Source organism: Erigeron canadensis, chromosome 1, assembly GCF_010389155.1.
Source record: "Erigeron canadensis isolate Cc75 chromosome 1, C_canadensis_v1, whole genome shotgun sequence".
NCBI lineage: Eukaryota > Viridiplantae > Streptophyta > Magnoliopsida > Asterales > Asteraceae > Erigeron > Erigeron canadensis.
The window spans coordinates 28,609,556-28,624,860 of record NC_057761.1 but is presented as its reverse complement, the minus strand read 5'-3'; the positions used below and the strand labels follow the sequence as shown (position 1 = coordinate 28,624,860).

General features: G+C 31.4%; 1 protein-coding gene and 1 long non-coding RNA gene across 3 annotated transcripts; both read right to left on the bottom strand.

Moving 5' to 3' along the window:
- Nucleotides 1–955: 955 nt before the first annotated feature.
- Nucleotides 956–1,417, bottom strand: LOC122584868. The gene is made up of 2 exons (XR_006321608.1): nucleotides 1,320–1,417; nucleotides 956–1,224 (listed from the first exon to the last, which is right to left on the bottom strand). It is a non-coding gene; the product is annotated as an uncharacterized LOC122584868 (long non-coding RNA).
- A 6,635-nt stretch (nucleotides 1,418–8,052) lies between these two features.
- On the bottom strand, nucleotides 8,053–14,283 carry LOC122584917. 2 transcript variants are annotated; one of them, XM_043756995.1, is made up of 8 exons: nucleotides 14,102–14,283; nucleotides 13,948–14,017; nucleotides 12,308–12,398; nucleotides 12,178–12,239; nucleotides 10,980–11,254; nucleotides 10,844–10,889; nucleotides 9,914–10,039; nucleotides 8,053–8,433 (listed from the first exon to the last, which is right to left on the bottom strand). In XM_043756995.1, exons 1-8 carry the CDS (start codon nucleotides 14,147–14,149, stop codon nucleotides 8,258–8,260), a joined length of 894 nt encoding a protein of 297 aa, XP_043612930.1. In that variant the 5' UTR covers nucleotides 14,150–14,283; the 3' UTR covers nucleotides 8,053–8,257. The 2 variants fall into 2 exon arrangements, with proteins under 2 accessions (XP_043612930.1, XP_043612931.1); XM_043756996.1 differs by having other exon boundaries at nucleotides 10,856–10,889.
- Between the last annotated feature and the right edge of the window lie 1,022 nt (nucleotides 14,284–15,305).

Genomic DNA, 15,305 nt, shown 5'->3' with positions numbered 1-15,305 from the left:
CCGTACGTGATTTTACCATTAAGGCTTATTTCCTCAATTTAACAATCGCAACGAAATATCATATATGTCATTTCTAATACCCACAAATATCAAATATGTCATTATTAAGTAAAATGTATCATATGTGCCCAAATACATTATTAAATATTATATATGGGGTTATTATTTTCGATATATGTAACATATCACTAAAATATATTGAATACTTCACATTTATCATTAAAAATTAAATTGCCTTTATACTTTTTTTTTATTCATGAGTTTTTCTTGCATCAAATGACGTGGAGCTAATTACTTGTGCAAAAATAAAAGTATCAAATAGTTGAGTCACTTATAAACCAAGATCGCAACACTTAACTATATGCTATGAATTGAATAGAATACGTATTTAAGAATATCAATAAACTTAATCATGTCGGTAACATTGAACTAAATTTACACGGTTAGAGGAAAAAACATGGATTGAATTATAAAAGCAAAGAGAGAAAAATGTGTGTAACTGTGATTTATTAATAATTTTAAAGGTTTTTTATGTTTTAATTTTGACTAAATTAGTTCAATCGGGCATATTGGATATATTTCAATGACATATTTGATGTATTTCAATATTAACAGCAAAATATATAATGTGTAAATTTTTTTGGAGATATCTATTCTTTTTTTTTTACTTAACTATGACATATTTGATGTATTGATAGATTATGAATAACATATATGATGTTTTATTATTCAATAATGGCATATTTGATATGTTGATAAATTAAAAGTGGCATATATGATATTTCAAAATTTAATTGGGCAAATATGATATTTTGTGACTTACCAATGGAATATATGAAATTTTCCATATTTTTAAAACGTTTTTTTAGAATTAGTTAATTAAAGAAAAAGTGAAAAAAAAATTAAAAATACAAATTAATAAAAAATCAAAAACAAACCTTGTGTGTACCGTTTATAATTAAAAGTAAATCAATATATATTACTCAATTTCCCAGATCTTTCCAAGTATAATACTATACAATATATAAAATAAACCAATATATTACTTTTTCCAAGTAATACTAGTACTAATGTACTATACAATAAATTAAAGGGAGTTTGGAGGGGAAAAAATACTAACTTGGGTCTACCCTTTCTCATAACTTATTCTACTTTTTTCTGTTGTTGGCAGCCATCGCCTTAAATTTTTGGCTATGGCTGCTCTGATGGCCCAGTCTTCCATACCTGATTCCACAATTAAACTGATCAATACATATATATATAGCAGGTTATTTAGATTCCAGCTTATTTTGAGTCCAAAAAGGGACCATATAACTTACACATGTGTAAGTCGTGATGGCGGTGGCCGCCGTCGCTAGAAAATCATAGTTGTGGTCGGACATGATGGTGGTGGTGCTTACACATGTGTAAGTTATAAACTTACACATGTGTAAGTCGTGGTGACGATGGTCGCCATCGCCGGAAAATCATGGTGGTGGTCGGAGATGATGGTGGTGGTGGTAGGAGGTGGTTGGGATTTGAGCAGATATAAGAAAATCATGGACCATTTTTGGATTCAAAATAACTTTTCTATATATATATATATATATATTATCTTTTCCATCATGGCTCTCATCATTGCCATTTCTTTTCTCGATTCCACCAGTTGCTTGCGATACAAGGGCTAGTTCTTCACTGCTTTCATCTTCTTTTTCTTTCTTTTTGTCCACCACCGTGTTGCCAATCTACAACTTTACAGCACCTCTTAGCAAAAACCCTGTGAAAATTTATTAGTAACAATATTGTATAGCAAAGGAAATAAAATATTGAGTTTATTATAAACTCAAGATTGTATAGCAAAGGAAATAAAAATAAAATCATAAAGAGAGTATTCTACCAATGCCACTATAGACACCATCATGGTCTGGACTTGGGCTAATACATAGTCAATCACCTTAAAAATCGTTATCCTCTTCACACCTTTATTAAAAGATGAAAATAAAAATAATGAGAAATGATCTTAAATCTATCTTCTGTGTACCGTTTATAATAAAAAGTAAATCAATATATTTATTTCTTTCACTGATCTTTCCAGTATAATATTATACAATAAATAAAATAAATCAATATATTATTGTCTCAGTCATACTAACACTAATAATATACTATACATTAAAAATGTAAAATAAAGGGAGTTTAGGAAAAGAACTAACCTGGGTCAATCCTCTCCCATAACTTCTTAGCCCTTTTTTCTATTGTTGGCAGCCATAACCTTTCGGCTACGGCTACTCTAACAGCCCAATCTTCCATACCTAATTCCACAATTAAACTGATCAATATATATCAATATATATATATATATATATATATAGAGAGAGAGAGAGAGAGAGAAGTGAGTATGGGGCTGTTAGGCACCCAACTTGAGTGAAAAACTCTCACATACCAATATTTTAATATTTTGAATAAATGTTTGGCCCCCTATAATTTTTATGGTTTAAAAAAAGGTATGTGAATGGTTTTCACCCAACTTATATATATATATATATATATATTTTATGTATAAAACAGTGTTATTAATTGTTAATATTAATATACTTACCAAGTTGCACTTCCATGTGCTGATGGTAAAATAACAGAAAAAGAGCGGCCATATATGGTTTGGCGGGGATTAGCATGTAGCCCAACAATGGGGCATAAATATACCCAGGCGCTTTCCAAACAAAATCTGATAAAGCATGGAGGTTCAAATAGATTTCTTTTGTTTTATTAATTAAAAATAATGTTGGTTGACTCGTTTTTAGTATAAAAAAAAGAGTCAACGTATTTGTAGAATGAGGCTACCTTCTTGCCGGTTGCCTAAAAGAAAGTTTGGCTACAAAAAAGGCCACAAAATAAATTTATTTATACACATACACAAAATTATAGAAAAAAAAATTAAATAAATAAAACATATATACCATTAGTTTCCTGCGGATGACCATAGTCATGATTTTAGTTTGTAAAATAAAGTAGTTAAAACAAAAAAAGTTATGCATATTTATTTGATTTTGGTTTATATGAAGAATAATAAATACTCAAAACCAGAACACATTGATACATCCATATTAAAAAGCAAAAACCACTTGGAAACAAAGGTTGTGGGTAGACACGACGCACGAGGAGAACGTAAGAACCATTTTAATAAACCACAAAGCAAAAACCACGTCCATGGAAAATGATTAATCTTTCTAATATAATAGCCTAAAAATCCTCTTAACTTTTAGATGAGAACATGTGAAAAAATCAGGGTGGGATTAGGAAAGATAATTAATGGTATCCACATGTCACCATTTTTTAAAGTTATTATGAGGTCTTTTAGGCTAACGATAAATCATTTTCCAGTAAAAAATAGACTAGTAGAGAAATAGTTTTTTTATATAAACTATCAGATCTGAGTTGTTTTTACATGTTTTAACAATATATCACATCTGTACAATATAATTCACCTCATTTACTAAAAAAAATTTTTACAAAGTTTAGATCTACAAATTTAAGTAGGCATAAACAACCATTAGTTAAGTGCTTTCAAAACAACTATTTATCAAAACAACAAACATGAGAAACAAATAAACAAACTTGTTAGAAATGTAACTTACTTTGTTTTAAACGGTGAAATCATGGTCGGCAATTTGATGGCAATATCGATGATAAAGAAATCAAAAGCCATAATCTTGGTATTGTGTGGATTTTGTTTGTAATAAGTGGTTGTTCCGATAGTGAGTACGGAGAAAATTGAGGAAATCGAATAAGTAGCTAGTTAGAATATATGGAGAAAATGAATTTTCAAAATACAAAAATATGAAGAAAAGATGTTGGCCATATAGAATAGAGATGGTAGAAGATGGATATATTTATGAAGGGAAGGAAACAAAGATGAGAACGGTGGAGACAAAGAATTAATTAAAGTGGAAATAATGTAGACTGGCAGCATATATATTTTTTAGGGAAAGGCTAAATATAGCCCTAAGATCTGTATTTAACATGCATAAAAAAACTTGTATCTTCCATATTAAAAGTCCGCCCCTGATTTTCATGATAAATGTACAAACAAAGTGTATTTAGCAAACCCCTACTTTTTATATTTTGTAAAGTTAAATAATAATAATAAATAATGTACTCATATAAAACACAAGATATGTAATCCATTTCTATTCTATTTAATGTATTTATAAATAATATCTATTCATCTTGTAATAAAATGTATCAAAGTGTATTAGTAAAAAACTAGTAAATTTCAGGCCCAGTGTTGAAACGATCGTGTTATTTAATATACTTGCGTTGAATTAACAAACATTCTGCATTGGTAGGTTGTATAAAAGTTTATCATATCAAATATATAATTATTTAAGGGGAAAACCACAATAGTTTATGTCTATGTGTTGCGCGGTTTCAATCAGTTCATTGATGATTTATGTTTGTTAAAAACTTTGACATATAAAATATATATTTATTCAAACACAATACCACAAAAAAAAAATAATAAAAGTTTTTAGTATATTGTTTGAAACATAGAAACGATTATGTTTTGTTATGGGTGATGTGTCACTATATATATTTGTTAAAATCTTTGATATATGAAATAGATACTTATTCAAAGACAATACCACAAAAAAATAATTTTGATATACTATTTGAAAACGCAAAATTAAAAAAAAAATTGTCAAAAATCAAGAAGTAACCCGTAATTTAAACTTAAAAGAAATTCAATGTGGTAAAATCTAAATATTGTTACAAAAAAAGAATTAACGTTTTCAATATAATTGTTTGAAAACCCGAAAGGAAAAACATATTAAAAAAACCAAGAAATAACTCGTGTTAAAACCCGATCGGGATGCGATTTAGCAAAATCTGAATAATGATGCAGGTATAGCATGGATGAATAGTAACTGGACACGCAAACAAGTTACTATTCACATCCTATTGATTTAGGTCATAGAGTGTGATATGTCATAAGAGTTGATATGTCATATAGTATGATAGTAAAATGCCTTAGCCGTACAGGCTCCGCCTCGGATTTAAAAATTCGTCGAAAGTATATCGAATGACATCTCTAACGAAAGAGCATGAAATTTTAAGAACACCCATATAATTTTTATAATTTATCAATGTACGGTTTTTGAGTTAAAAGATTTTGAATGAATTGGAGGAATAAATGATTTATGGAGTAGAGAGAAAAAAAAAATAATTGATTGAGATTTGAGAAGAGCGAAAAGATATTATAGTTATTTTAGGTAATATAGAATAGATAGAAAGAGCATTTTGGGAAGTACTTAAAATCAATATTGAAAATTTAAGTTCAATGTTGAAAATCTGGAGGCTTTTTCCTTTATAATATAGTATAGATTATGTAGAGATCTTTATATTAGTTAATAAAGAAGAGGGGTAATTTAGGTAGTTCAATTACTTAATTGAGATTTGAAAATAGGGCAAAATGCTTTATAAGATAGTATTAGATAATTTGAAATATCTTTCCTTTTTAAAATATATATCACTAATATAGATTGTTATTAAATTTAAATTAAGTATTCATATTATTATGTAAGATTTTTAATCACCTTAATTTGTCGTTATAATATGCCGTATATAATGGCGTCTTCCGTATAACGGTTTTATTTTTTTGTTTTTAGCAATTTGTAACACCCCAATATTTTAAGGGAATAGAAAATTAACCTTTTTTGTAGTTTTGACATTAAATTAATTTCCTAGTATTTTGTTTTGAGATAAGGGGTTAATTTAGTTGGAACTTTAGTGGCTAGCGGGTATTAAACCCAAAAAAATAAAGATGGAACATGGCAAATGGGTAGAGTGTCTAGCCACTTTGTGTTGATGAATCATAATTTCATTATCTCCTTCCTCTCAAATCCTTCCTTTCTCAAATCCTCTACAATCTTCCACTTCCTTCTAATTCATCAAGGGATTTCATGCTATTTCACCCTCTTAGATCAAATTAACCAATTCAATCAAATAATAAGCAAAGTGAGAGCTAGTGGTGATTAGTGAGGGGCCGAAATTATCAAGAAAGAAAGGAAGAAAATATGAAAATTTCAATTGTGTTGTTGTCTTTTGAGGTAAGGTTTCCCTAAATTATTTAATTTCAAATTTTAGGGTTCTTGATTTTAAAATTAGGGTTCTTGGCTAGAAAAATTAGGGATTTTTGTTAATTGAGAATTTCAAGTAGAACCCTAATATATTTGATTGAGAATTTGTTAGTTTGATTTAAAGGGTTTGTTGATAATGGAAAATTCCCCATAGTAAAAAATTCATATTTGGTGGTGTTTGGCTAGTAATCATAAAATAAAGTTTTATCATAAAAATTTGGATTGTTGGAAGAGTGTTGAGTAGCCAAACACCATAGTGTTAGAATTGATGAATGCAAGTAGGTACATGTAAGAAAATTGAGTCATGGAACTCATAGATGTTATGTGTTTATTCATGTATAGGTATTGAAGATTAGCTTGTTGAGCTTGTAGCCTTATAGTGTCAAGTAGCCAAATTGAGGTGAGTGTATATGCATATAATCATATTCTTGTTATTAGAGGTCATAGGTGGGTAAATTCCTATGACCCATAGTTTGATTGTTTATAAGAACTAGTAGGTGGATAAATTCCTACTAGTCATATTGTATGTAAGAGCTAGTAGGTGGGTAAATTCCTACTAGCCAAAATATCCATGGCCATGTTGAAAATGTATGTGTGATGTTTGTTATGAATGCTATGGCTAGCTTGCTAGGCTTTATGTGGTGCTTGATGCAAAAAGTTAAAAATGGCATGGTTATGATTGTATGTGTATGCATTCACTAAGCGTAGCTTACATTTTAGTGTTTAACTCTTTTATAGGAGTTGGTAGCAGTAGCAAGAATAAAGAACCGATCGAGTGAAGTTGCGGAAGATTTGGAAGTCTTGGAAGGTTGGGATTTTGGGTATTTTGGTTAGATAATCCTATGTACATCTTGGCTCTTGATACAAGTCCTTTCGGTAACTTGTCACTTTGGTAAACTTGGTTAATTTAAGATGTTTGACTAAATGGGTGGTTGACCCGTAAAGTTGTAGAACTTACTCTTGAACATTTAAAACCTTTTGTAATGATAAGTAATGTGTGTTTAATATTTACTTGTATCAAATAATGATAAGGAAATGTTTGATTTTGAGTCGAAATGCTGAAAAACGTCAAAAAGAGTATTTTTTGTGTACAGCAGAGAGCACGGCTCTTGCCCTGTGCAAAGGCGCTCTTGCCCTGTGCAAAGGTCGTGCTCCACTGACCTCGAACCTTGTTTTTTTTCCCGAGCCTTCGTTTGACCTTTTTGGGTCCTGAAACTTATATAGTAGTCTATTTACATCATTTTAAGAACACTACAGGTGTCTTTTCTTGAATTGCAACATTTTGATTTTTCGCGAAAAATGGCGGTATTTTTCTAAGTCTAAAGTCTAAAGTTTTGGTTTTTAATAATTACGCTTTCATTTGGGTTGTGACGTTACACAATCGTATTTCAATGTGTGCATAACTACACAATTTTTGTTTCCATTTAATTTCGTTTTTTACATAATAATTTGTTACGACTTTTCAACTTATTTAATGGTGTTTTTATACATTTTAGTATAATATATTTTAAAGCTACCTCGATATCATTCGGTTTATTTGCAAAACATATCTACCTATCGATTTATGGTAGTTACTTTTTACTTTTTTATCACCCTAATCGGTTTTATATAATATTATTGTTCATCTTTACAAGTGTGTTACTATTTTCATATCAAATTATAATGTATTGATAACATGTAATACAAGTGACTATTGCAATGATTGATGAACGAATTATAAAACCTGGTTGATGACATATCACGATAACATGTAAAATTTGACAATAATGAAACATGTATAACAATAACTATATTGATCCCATAAGACCATACCGGTCAGAAACCTTAACAATGAACCAACCTCATTGACTCATCATCTGCTAAGTTTGATACAAACTAAAGAAAATTCAACAGCAAACAAAAGTCAAGCAGTTACGAAAACAAGAAACACAGCTTGTTATGTATATACTAAGCCTTATATATAACAAAAATATGTGCATTAATCTTACATCAGTTCTGACATTTAACCCAAAAAACAGCTAGCCCCATAATCCTCAAAAACAACATTTTTCATACAAAGCTAAACAAGAGCTCTTTTGTATTCAAGTTTTTAGAACATCTAACTTTACAGAATGTAAAGCAAGGACATTTTAATCATGAATCTAGAGAATGGCGGATACTCTTTTGAAGAAGACATGACACATACTCTTACTAAATACGATCACATCCCTCATCCATTCTGGTGCCACTCTCTCAAAGGTTCCCAATGAAGACGCGCGGTACATCAACTCCTCGTCTCCTAACTCGTTCTTCACCCATCCCAAATTAAATGAGTATCCTTTCAAGACCAATCATTAAAAACACAAGGTGTCAATTCTATTTTGTTTCAAAATCTATCCGAAAGATAACACATTACACTTTCACAGGTTTCACCAGTCATATACTTCAAATAAAAAAGGTAAACATCAATTCTTCATTATAGCACATGAGCTTTAAATCCTTCGGTCTTCAACGAGGGCAGAGCATAAGTATTCTATATACTATTATCCTAAATCACTTTTTGCTTCATTCTTCCTGGCAATTAAATACATTGGCCGGGATTACTAACCTAAAATCCTCTTTCTGCATTGTCAATTTGGCTTCAGATCGACAATCTGCTGCAGGGCATATACTATACATGTACTATATATGTGTGTCTATATATATATATATGGCTGAATCACATATAGAAAAAACTCAGTACAAGTGGCAGAATGGATCGTGAAGGTGGAATGGGCGGCAAGTAATTTTAAGCATGGGTCAAAACAGGTTGGGTTGACCCGCTAAAACTTTCTTCTCTCTGTTTTTGTAACATGATTACAATAACAACAATCATCTTGAATAATGCGCCAAACAATCATATGCATTAAAACAAACTTTGGGCAATTTCTTTATTAGTTATATTATTTATCCATAATGACAGAACCCTTAGTGATAGAATCTTTGACTTAATGAGCCTTAACAGGAAGACTAACCACAATCACTCTACTTCACATTTCATGACAGAGGAGTGACATGCTAAAGGGTGTGTACACCTTGGGCAAAATTACCATACGACTAAATAAAGATTTCAAAACCTTTATTAGCTTCCTTGATTGTCTATCTTAGAAATGGTAAAAATCTAGTGGCTTAAAAATTGGAACCCAAACCCTCCATGATCTAACAATGAATCTACTTTTGATCTAATTAGCAGTAGTTTCGTGCAAAGACAAAGTAGAGCTTACACATAGTCCTCCAAGTTCAGCTATACACGACCCATGTCGATATTTATTCGGAGTGAAGCACAATATTAAAAATAAAATGCTATACTATGTGGTTGGACTGAATGGAATTAGAATTAACACTGTTATTGATTGAGTCATTACCGTTCCCAGTAATTGTTGGTAGGTATAATGGAATGAAATTAATATAAAAACAGACTAAAATACCCAATATATAATAAAAGGGTAGTGGATTGGGGAAGAAGCTAGAGGGCTATATCTATAATTTCATTAGGTAAAAAAAACATGTTTCTTTCATTGCATCGTAATAGTGTATTCCAGTCCCCCTTTCATTACGGTGATACGAATCAAATGGTAATAATAATAATATTAATAATATAATAGTCTTGATCGTATCATTCGGCTTACCAAACCGAACCTAATAACATTCTTGTAGAAATGGAAACAACTTTTTTATAGGGAAACATCTAATGCTAAATTCTAATGAGATATTAGACTATACGACGAAGATAAACTACCAACTCCATATATCAGATGATAAGTGAACAAGAGAATTACCACTCGATTCATGCACTGCAGTTATCTGTGTATTATTACCGCTCTGAGTTCCAATGGAAAATTTCAGGTTGAGTAGGCACTCAACAAGCTCTTGGAACATGCAAATGGTAGGATCAGAGGCACTTGCTACACCATAAGTAAGTTCAGTAAGATACAGATTACTAATGTATAACTAGTGGTTGCATAGATAAATGCTACACTTCAAAAAAATAAAATAAAAAATTATATTTACAAACACTCGTGTCATGTGAGATGGTCCAATTAACATAGTGAGAGAAAGAACAGAAGGAAAAAAAAGGTTAATTTGATTGGTGACACGTGTATTTATTAAAAGATGTTTGTAAGTGTAGCCTTTCTTGGTGGCAAACTATTGGGTTGGCTAAAGAGTCACAACAGATCATCTATTGTATGTGTTGAAACAGCTTAGCTAAGCTTGGTGGACATAAAGATTACTTTTTTTCCCCCAAAAACGTGTAGTATTTTAAAATTTAGAGTAGCATGTTGAAAATAATTACAGCTACTACATTACTTTCACAATAATCTAGTATTTCAGAGACAAACTATTGGTTTAGTTATGAGCCAAAACAGGTAATATTTTGTACGCGGTGAAACACCTTACCTAAGCTTGGTTGGTGGACACGAAAATCACATATTTTTCTTACCAAAAACTTTCAATAGTTTTAGAAAAAGTTATTGGTGTGTGAAAAACTTGGCCACCACTATATTATGATCATAATAATCAAGCATTTTAGATATAAAATACTAGATTAATACAACAATAATACACTTTAGCGGATTTTCCATCCTTTTCTGCTTACCTTCTTTTTGTTTAACTAATTTAAAACAGTTGTAGATGAATCATAATATGATTCGACCCATTCTTTAGTAACAGATATAGAAATTCCACTTCAACGTACAACCATAGCATACCCGTAGAAATACCTGAATCGCCAAGCCTCTGACGACAGCATTTAGGCTACAATACACATTACTATGGTCAGTATAATAACTACAACCAAAGTCAAAAGAACTAACAGCTACAGGAGACATAAACTATACACAGTACCTGAGTAGCATTATTAAACGCAACAACGAACATATTTTCTTTCTCTAGAGCATTTTCTGATTTGCGTGGTGAGGTATGATTATTTTGCTCATGTTGACCACCAACATCAAGAGCAACCTCATCTTCAGGGTCATGTATGGAAGTCCTGCGTCGCTTTCTCTTTGTTGAGCTGTTGGTTCTGCCTGACGAAAGTGGAGAGCCAATTGTGTCATCGTAAGTGGTGGAAATAGATTCTCTATTTTGAAGCCTGTGAATTTCTTCTGAAAGTTCTTTGTCTACAAAAAAATGAAGTCAACGCAATTGACAAAAGACAGATATCCCAACAATACAGAAATGTGTGAATTAGGGACAAAAGTTAAAAGATCCATTCAGTTGCACATATAATATGAGGTGTAAGGAGTTCCTAATCAGTAGAGCTGGCAGAATGGGCGAGGCATGCTATACTTAAGAAGGTAATTATGTTTTGATGCATTAGGGACAAAAGTTAAAAGATCCATTCAGTTGCACTATTTAGAATGTTTTGATGCATTTAAAAAAGTACAGTTTTAATCGATTGGACCTATTCTACCCATTTGACTTGCTTCATTTTAATATCCTGTTTACCAGTTTGACTCATTAAAATTATAAACTAACCCCAAACAGCCCTTAATAAGTAAATGGGTTGCAAGTCATCTATCACATTGCATGAGTTTGTAGTAATTGTTACCGTGTCCCAGCATGCATTCAACAGCAATTAGAGCTGTGGCTAAAAAAATACAATTTTAAGCAGCTAATACGTTATTATCCGTAACAATGAAAGTTGGTAAACCTTTCCTCTTTGGCCTGGTGGTGTATTTTGAGAAGACAAAAGTAGTTAGATATACAATAAGGTCAATTAGATAGAGACCGATAAATATCACATTTGGAAGCAAGTTGTAGTTGTCACGACAAAAAGAAAGCTGCTAAATCAATAATGCAACCTGCACTTTGGAGGTTTTGATCAAACTGTTTAATAGATGTGTATTACTTATGGTAATTACTGTTTTTATTGGCTCTATTCAAAGAGGAAAACAACAATATTGGGTTAAATTTCTTGGGTTGTGAATTTGCAAGCTTGTAAAGGAGGCTAGAGAACTCATTTGCCAAGCAATGAGGTACTATATCATGATTGTGGTCTAATCTGATCAAGTAACTCAAGAAAACATAAAAGTTGCCTTACTTTTCTGGCTCTCTTCTATTAACATCCTTTCATACTTTTCTTGCTCTTCATCCTTGGCCGATCTGCAAATGAAGAGATAAGTTGACTTAATAGCAATAAATAATATGAAGTACCCTAAAAACTCCCTTGCCTGATTGTGATAACTTGCTGCCTCAAATCACTGATTTCTGCAGATAACCTGTCCTTTTCACTTGTTAAATGAGCAATCAAATCATCTACAGCTGCATTAAAAATCCATTTGCATCACGTTAAACACTATCTTCAAAAAAATTTGAAGTCCAAGTTAATACCAGAATAACTCTTTTGAATGCTAAACAATAATGAAAAAAATAAGAAGTTTTCTACAACTACTTATTCATAGACCCTGACAAGTGAGACCATGATTTTCAAGTTATTTATGTTGTTTGTTTTCTAAGCTCCTTGTTTATCACCTATAGAAAATAATAACCATTTGAACATTAAAATTGCATGTGAAGCTGCAAAAAAATTTGAAGCCATCCAAGGCTTTTAAATACTTCATAGAAAGGAAAAGGAAAATGAAAATGAATAAAGTACTTCTAGATGGAAATGAAAAAATTCGAGAAACAAAGTTTGGATAGAGGAGAGTGTTAAGTGTATATGAACAGGCAAAACGCATGTTATTTTTTTTCAACCTGCAGCTAACTAATGGTTTAAGAAAATATGTCTTCAAACCTTTCCATTAGAAAACTTGCCAAAGAAATTAATTTTCTTTCACAAAGGTGGTCTATGCATATATAGCTTCACTTTAGAGATATAAGGTTGCCTTTGTATATCTCTCAGAAGCATCATGATATATCAGGATCACTATGATTATCAAAATTCATAATTCAGCAGAACTAGTAGAATTTGAGGTACTAAAAAGTTGTAAGTGATCCACTGCATGCTATTAGCACACGCAAACCTTATCCTAGTACCTATTGACATACTCAGTAATCAGTACTCACATTGAATTTGAAAGTGGACCAAAGATTGCAGGTTTCACAATGTAGTGGCACCAGAGATGTGAATAATCATAGCTAGATGCTCACCACAGATTTTATCGTTCTACAAATAATCAAAGCAAAAGCTCAAGAATTGACTGTTGTTTTAGTGCACATGAATTGGCATCTTTTTTCCCGAAAAAGGTTGATTGAGTACCACGATCTCATTTCTTTACAGTCAACAACAGAAATTAAAGGTTTCGCTAACTTAAACAGAATCAATGAATTTATACAAAAGACATGCATAAAAAAGAAAGATAAGTTCTGCAGTGGATGAGTGACGACAATTAGACGCAGTATATTGAAGAATCCTAACTATGTGTTCAAGTTTCTTCAAACACAACTTAAAAGCGTGAGCGTTTCAAATAATGTGTCATTTTCTTTAACTTATAATCTTTGAACTTATGAAGTTAATAGTGACTAATGCTATGAGCTATGTCTGCCACTGCACACTATCGGTAACAAGCAATAACCGAGCAGTCTGGCAAACAAATCGCTCAAATTGGAAACAACTCTTCTTGCGAAAATTCACTCACAATAATAAAATAATATACAAAGTCATAAAGGTAACAGCTTTCATTCATAAAAGGGAACATCCTGTAACTGCAGACGTTAGACCGAAACTAAAAACCCTAAAATTATCCCAATCGAACGGGTTTATAATAAATACATGATCAAAATTTCACCGAACCCCAACCTGCGCATGACTAACCGCCTCGGGCCAACTGAATGCGGAATGGAACATAGATATATAGATATAGATACATACCAGATACATAGTCAGTGAATTTTTCTTCCTGGTCGTAATTGATCTGGTCTTTTTCATTATCCTTTTGAGCCTGAATACATTATTTTATTTATCAAATCAAATCAAACAATATATAAATTCAACTGATTTATTATAATAATTAAATTATGTTTACCTTGAGCTTAGTGTACTTATCATACAGCTTTCCATACAGGCCTTCCATTCTAAACTGGAAAATTCAACTGATTTATTAAATCAATTGCTTTATAAAGAAAAGATTAAATATGTGTATAATTGATGAAAATATAGTGAGAAACCCTAGATTTGTATGTTGGCAAGAGGTTTGAAACGTTTTTGTATGGGCGGGATTTTGGTAAAGTTTGGAAAAGTTTTTTCTTAAAAGGTTATTATACGACAAAGATTCTCTAAAAGTTATAACTTGGCCAATAAAGTTGAAAGTGATTTTAACCTTTGGATTAAAATTGATTTTAATCTAAAGGTCAAAATTCACAACTTTACTAATAAAGTTATTTACAACTTTAAATGATCTCAATCCGTGTGCGGTGAGATGGAAATTATGTTTACGTCATTACGGGGTAGAAAAAGTAACTTTATAATAGTGATGGAAATGGACATATCAATATCGAAAGTATTGATCTAAAATTCATGTTAATTTTTTCCCAATTTTTTATTTGGATTTTCTCGAATATCTATCATTTTATTTTTAGATAATTCTTAGGCTCATAAAGTAAAACTCTAGAAGGATATTCTATCATTTTCAAAATATGTTAACAATATTGGTCTCATTTTTTATTTGGTATCACTTTTCAACATCATTTGTTGGTATTACATTTCGAAACCCCGTGAACCAATAATAGTGATCACTCGTCCTTGTCGTATTTCTCGTTCGATATTAGTTTTCACTGTTAGGATCAAGATGATAATAGGACAAGACCAAGAGCTTAAAACTAATGTTTAGGTTAAAAAGTTATGATTTCTTAAACCATCACCAATTGTGGTCATACTATCACATCATAGTGTCGAGCTCACGTGCTATCCCATGGAACCCTAGGCGTCATGGCTGACAGCCTGACACTAAAGACATGGCAGATTCACTATACAACTATGTTTTGAAAAAAATTGTCATTATCGAGACCTACCTTCATAACTTATTCCTGTGTATGGGAATAACGCTATGCTGCTCATGTTACTAGAATTAAAATAAAAAATAAAAAGAGAAGAATGAATCGATTGGCTACGTATAGAAGGTTGAAGATGGGGATACAATATTAAAAGCAAGCCAATACAGTTTGTCCTTCGTTCGTCCCTCTTCGTTCGCCATCCAAGGACGGGCGAACACCATTGGGTTTGACTCGTTC

Bases quoted from the DNA above. Each gene is read 5' to 3' on its own strand.
- LOC122584917 (XM_043756995.1), bottom strand. From the start codon at position 14,149: ATGGAAGGCCTGTATGGAAAGCTGTATGATAAGTACACTAAGCTCAAG. The intron at 12,399-13,947 runs GTATGTATCTAT...TTTTTAATGCAG, and splicing joins ATTCACTGACTATGTATCTG to CTGTAGATGATTTGATTGCT. The intron at 8,434-9,913 runs GTAATTCTCTTG...TGGTCTTGAAAG, and splicing joins TGCAGTGCATGAATCGAGTG to GATACTCATTTAATTTGGGA.